General features: G+C 55.6%; 1 protein-coding gene across 3 annotated transcripts in view; it reads left to right on the plus strand.

The window, feature by feature from the left end:
- Capn9 (calpain 9) overlaps positions 1-4568 on the plus strand; it is a 28811-nt gene extending 24243 nt beyond the window's left edge. For all 3 annotated transcript variants that reach the window (XM_027948034.2, XM_027948035.2, XM_027948036.2), the window contains 3 exons: positions 1236-1352; positions 3477-3535; positions 4542-4568. In XM_027948034.2, the coding sequence (XP_027803835.2) occupies positions 1236-1352; positions 3477-3535; positions 4542-4568 (203 nt within the window). The remainder of the gene's footprint in view (positions 1-1235; positions 1353-3476; positions 3536-4541) is intronic.
- The last annotated feature ends 1432 nt before the right edge of the window (positions 4569-6000 follow it).

A 6000-nucleotide genomic window follows, 5' to 3' on the forward strand; every position in this document is an offset into this window, starting at 1 on the left:
GCTCCCAGGCAGCAACCCCTGGAAACATGCCCAGGGTCAGGCCTGCTGAGGGCAGAATGTGCCCAGCAAGGTTGCTCGGTCCTTTGTGAGGGAGAAGAACACAGGAGAGCTATACAAGCAGACCACTCTCCTGGGGTCAGTGATCCTGCTCCCAGGGCAGGAGGGACAGAGCAGGGACCCAAGGGAACCTCCAGAGAGGATGGTGTGACCAGGTCCTCCTACCCAGCTCTGGTGAGGGAGGTCCCAACCCTGCCTCTTCAGCCCGCCAAGGCAGATGCCAGGTTCTGGGCAGCACCAGGGCATGGGCCCAGCACTGAGCTCTGAGTCAGAGCAGTCTCCTTCTCTGGCTGCAGCTGGGAAAAACAGCAAAAAACAAAAACAAAAAAACAACAACAAAAACAAAAAACAGTCCTGGGACCACCTGCACTGAACCTGCAGACCAGGAGGAAGGAGGGCAAGGATACTGCTCCTGAGAGTGTCGAATCAGGGCTGGAGTGCTCAGTGGTGAGCGTCTGCCTGAGCATGTGCAAGGCCCTGGGTTCCATCCCCAGCACTGCAAAATAAACAAGTTGCATATGATTAGACATCAAAGTGCTAAACATGCTACAGGGTTTTCCAGGTGTTCAGACACCTTGAACCCAGCATTTGACAAATGAGGACACTGAAGCCGTGCACCCCCAGCCAGAGCGGCACTAGGCCAAGCCTCCTGGCTGCAGCCAGGCACTGTCCCTCCAGCGTGGGTGTGCAGGAATCAGCAAGCAGCATGTCCTCTCAGGACCATTTCTAGCCCCCTTGCCCTCGGGTTAAAACACCCTGGAGAGTCAGTCATACCAGGTGCCACCCTGGAATCCTCAGGACAGGACCTGCCAGAAGTGAGCTCAGACAGAACCAGAGGGGAGGCTGGCAGGACTCAGCATGGGGCTCAGACACTGACCACTGGGAAGGTGCCTCAGGAAGCCTCCTGGAAGGTAGACCAGACCCCAGGGGTGATGTTGGTGAAAAACCAAAGCCGAGAGCTCACTAAGCCCACAGTGTCAGAGCGCCTATGAGCACCTGCCCGTCCTGGCAGACACCTCCATGCCACCCAAACCAAGCCAGGCCCCCACCAGGAAGCTCTCACCTTGCCAGGCAGAACACGCTCCTTTGGCCAGTTCTCCCTGGCCACATGGGACTCCCTGGCCCACAGTGTGGTCCTCTGGGCTGAGCCAGTCCTGGGGCCTCCTGTTCCTCCACAGGCTTCCAGCTCAGCAGCCGCCTCCTGCAGCTCATCATCCTCAGGTACGCCGACGAGGGGCTTCAGCTGGACCTGGACGACTTCCTCAACTGCCTGGTCCGGCTGGAGAATGCAAGCCGTGAGTGTCTTCCACCCGGGTCCACCCCAGGTCTGGTTACCCTTCATGAGCACATACAAGCAACCAGCAAATATGGCAGACAGACCCACAGGGCCATTGGGAGCTATGAGACACATGACCCATGTGGCTGCCCAGGACAGGTGCAGTGTCATGTACAACGTCCAGAGATCCCTGTTCCCCACCTGTCCTGTCTGTGTGAGGACACTAGGCCAAGGTGGGCTCGTGCCCCACCATCCCAGGGAAGCTCCCACCTCAGGTCAGGTCCCAACAATGTACAGAATCAGAATCTTGGTCCCCTCTTCCCTCCCTCATGGACCCAGTTACCTCAAAAGAGACTTGTCCCACCAAAAGGGACAGAGATTATGTGTAGGTGCTGTTTGAGGCTGCAGCCACCTCCTTTACAGGATGGCTAAGAAGGGACACGGCATGTGTCCCGGGCAGCTCAAGCATGCCATCCAAGCACATAGGGACCATGTCTCCAAGGCACCTTGTGCTGAGTTAAATGCTCTGAAGTCACCATCCTGAAGGTCTTGACTTTTGAACCAGAGGCCCCAGTCTTCCATTTTGCATGAGTCTTGCAAATTATGTATCTGGTACTTCTCGGAATTTGGTAGCTCGATGGGTGACCTCACGGCACCTGGTAAAGCAAGGAGGGGTCTCTGTGGCACGGTGCTACAGCTCTGTTAGGCAGGTGACAGTTCTGATTGCCTGAAGCTTGTTTCTGTGATCCGCAGGCTCAGGGTGGGCTGAGGCCTGATGCAGGAGGCTTGAAGGGGCCAAGCCAGCTGGGCCTGAATGCTGGCCCAGGTCACCAGCAGCTGTGGAGAAGGGACCACCTATAAAGATGGCATAGACACACAGGGTGGGCAGAGCTGACCCTAGAAATTGGAGATTTGTCCCTTCTCCCCTCCTCCTGGCTGCAGCCAGGAGGCTTAGCCTAGTGCTGCTCTGGCTGGGGGTGCATGGCTTCTCCTTTCTTGGACCGCTCAGGCCTGACCCTCCCCACCACGGGGCCCTCAGCGTGTTCTGTGGAGCACCAGGGAGCAGGGCCCAAGGCTTCCCAGGCCATTTCAACTTCCCATCAGACAGCTGCAACATCCACTGCATGGAAAGAGTAAAACCCCACAAAGAGCTTCCCAAACTCTGCTACAGCCCCTGTGGGAACTCAGACAATCCAGACAGAGGCAGGGTGTGGCTCCAGGCAAAGCCCTTACCCACACTCACGAGGCCCCTGGCTCTGTCCCCAGCACCATGGAGAGGGGAGGAAAGCCACAGGAGCAGGCCATATGTGGCCACGCCCACCTTAGAGAGATGTGGGGGGACAGCAGCAGGTCTGCATCCTGTGCGCAACACTTAGCCTTAACACTCATCACCTGCGACTTCCCCCCCATGTCCCCAGTTCATCCTTTCCCCCAAGTGGGTTGCTAACCCATCTCGGGCCTGCCCTCCCCTCTGGAGATTTTTCCAGCCAGTAGACTTGGCCTTGCAAGATGGAGCTGCCATTTGCATACCTGACCAAGTTCTCAGGGACCCTCGACGTTACCTAGTGCCAGTCCATGCTGGAATCCCCAGTGGCCTCTTGACTGCTCATTGGCCACCCGGGATCTGGACTCAGGTCACTTGGTTGTTGGGTCTCCCCGTCCCTCTGCTCCGCAGTAGTCAGTCCCCTCTCCCCACTCTGTCCTCACGTGAAAACTTGAAGCCAGGGGTGGTCAGCTTTTTCTAAAGTGGGAGGCTGAGGCCTGGGGACACACATGATGACCCCAACCAGCTCAGCCTGCTCTCCCTGCTGCCCCTGCTGCCTGTCCTGTGACAGCCCCAAGTGCCCCCACCCATGAGGGATTAGACACAGAACAGCTTTCAGACTCAGTAAAACCTTGGATACAGGCACTTGTTTTCTGGGGTCATGGATTTCAAGGGGTTTGTAACCCCAAGGATTAGGACAGGAAGATGTTTTGGACCCAGGAGTTGGCCAGCAGACTGGCATAGGGTAGAGGCCAGCACTGGCCAGCACGGTCCTGCCTGCTGTGCCAGAAGACCCCTGATTCCCACTAGAGGGAGCAGCTCCCCACAGTCAGCCCAGGCTGGCCCTGGGGCTGGGAAACTCCTCCTCTCTCCCGGCAGGGGTATTCCAGGCACTCCGTATGAAGAACAAGGACTTCATCCACCTCAACATAAACGAGGTACGACACAGCCTTCTGCCCAGGGCCCCGCAGAGCACATCTCCTGAAACGCGCCAAATGCACAGTTCCTGAGAGGCCTGGAGTTCCTGTGGGTGGCTGAGATAACACAGTGCCCAACAGCTCTAAGGCACTCTTCACTTGGCTCACAGGGTCACTGTCAAGGTTAAATCCACTGCTGAGTGCCCATAGCGCCCCATTCTGCAGAGGTGGAAACTGGGTCTTAGAAATGAACCACCTAGCATGCTGGCGCCCTCCCTGGCTCCTGCCGCCTGGGCTCCTGGCTGGCCTGCTCCCAACTTCCCTCCCTCCACTCCCCCGCCCAGGTGGTCCTATGGCTGCCCTGGGCGCACGCCTGTGTGTGCACCTCCGCACTTCAGACCCAAGGCGCCCCCAGGGAGGATGCTGGGCTAAGAGAGCATGGGCCACTTTCCAAATCTCGGAAGGAGCATTGGGGTTTCAGTGCACCCCCCCAGAGGACCTTTCCCAGCTGCCCTGCTGCGGCATGGGAGACCAGCCCTGCCCGAGGAAGCAGGTTAGAAACATAGAGTCCAGACCAAGGCATCGGAATCTTGTTTCACGGGATCCTGTGATTCCTGCATATGTGAGGTTTGGGAACTGAAGCAGGTTCCCTGCCAGGGAGGGAGAGAGGACTCCCCACAGCTGTGCATAGGCATCATGCTGCCATGACAAGCCCGGTGGGAAGCAAGGCGGGGACCCTGGAGAGGGGTGAGAGGAAGTCCACCTCCTGCCCACCAGGCCACTGCTGACGAGCCCCAGTCGCTCCCGCAGCCCTGCTGTGATGGAGGGTTGCCTCCCTCCTGAAGGCAGGGGACCCTGCAAAGGGGAAGCTGCTTTCTGTTGCCCTGGTCATGGGGCCTGAGTGAGGCTGCCCCTCGAAAGGAGAGAGGATATTCCACTGTCCCTGTCATGCTCTCTGGTCCCATCGTGCTCTCTGGAGTTACGTGGGGGGATAAGCCCTCATCCCTCTCTCTCTCTCTGCTTCCAGTTCATCAACTTGACAATGAACATTTGAGGCTGCCCTGGTGGGAGGCACCTGTCCAGCTGTCCACTTTCGGAAGGTGGACTGCAGTGCTGCTCCTGGTGGATGGTCTCGCCCAGGGCTCTCTCCTTCCCTTGTTCCCCGCCCACTGCCCACCTGGGAGAATGAAATCTCTGCTATTCTCTCGGACTCTGTGCTGCTTTTTCGTAAGATCATTGCCTTCTTAGAGGCACCTGTGCCCATGACCAGGCTCTGCTAGCATTTTCTCCCTCCATGTCCCACTCCTCCCATTCACAAGACGGCCCTGACACGAGGGTCCTGGCTCCAGTGTGCCGTGGCCACCCCCTCAGACACCTTACAGAACAGTGTCAATACTGAGTGTGTGAGACAACTCTCCAGGGAAGGTGCTTCCCTACAGGGTGACATCAGCTCACCTCCTCTACCCCCAACGGGTCCACATGGAGATGGCTCCCCTCTGGGAGCTGGTGATTGAGATAGCCTGTCCAAGCAAAGTCTCTCTGTGCCCCAAGCCTGGGGCGGGAGAAGCCGATGGCTTTGCCACTGAGCCACACCCCAGACATTTTCATTTTTTATTTTGAGACAGGGTCTCACTAAGTTGCTTAGGGCCTCACTAAGTTGCTGAGTCTGGCCTTGAACATACGATTCTCTTGCCTCGGCCTCCTGAGTCTCTGGGATTACAGGTGTGGCCACCGTGCCAGGCTCCACTCTTAATTATTAACAGAGCACTGGACAGAAGGTCAGCAAGGATGCAGAAGGCCTCACAGGCCCCCAAACAACTTGCTCACTGACATTGGTGGAGCGTCTGCCCCAAAGCAATGAGCGCACACTGAGGCTGGAGAGCTACACACTCGAGGCCTCGGAGCTAGTTTCAAAATATTTAAAAGAGTTTAAATCATTCAGAATACATTTCCCAGCTACTAAGGAATTCAATTAGAACTAGAAAAAGAAACTTCTAAAAGATTCATGAGTTAAAGGGGAAAAAAATCACAATGAAGTTTGGAAATAATTTGAACTAAACAAAACAAAAATATAACACATCAAATTTAACAACACAGGGCTAGAGTAGCACTCAGAAATACAGAAAGTCCTCAAACCAACAGCATAAGCTTCCATCTCAACAGAGGGGGAGGAAGATCAAACCCAAGAAAGCAAAAGGAAAAGACATAGGTCAGAGCAGAAATCAACTAGAAAATGGAACACAACAGAAAAAATCAAGGAGATAAAGTTTGTTCTTTACAAATATCAACAAAATTGATTTCTTTTTTAAAATTAAACCAACCAAGGAAAAAGAGAGAAAGAAACTAACAAAGGCATTATGCCGACCCCAGGGGGAGAAGTGTGTGTCAGGAACAGCTTCATGCCACCAACTAGCAGCTCAGGTGACATGGAAAGTCCCGACCTGAGGAGACAGAACCCTGAATAGACCCAGACAATAAGGAACCTG

This window comes from Marmota flaviventris, chromosome 12 (genome assembly GCF_047511675.1).
Source record: "Marmota flaviventris isolate mMarFla1 chromosome 12, mMarFla1.hap1, whole genome shotgun sequence".
NCBI lineage: Eukaryota > Metazoa > Chordata > Mammalia > Rodentia > Sciuridae > Marmota > Marmota flaviventris.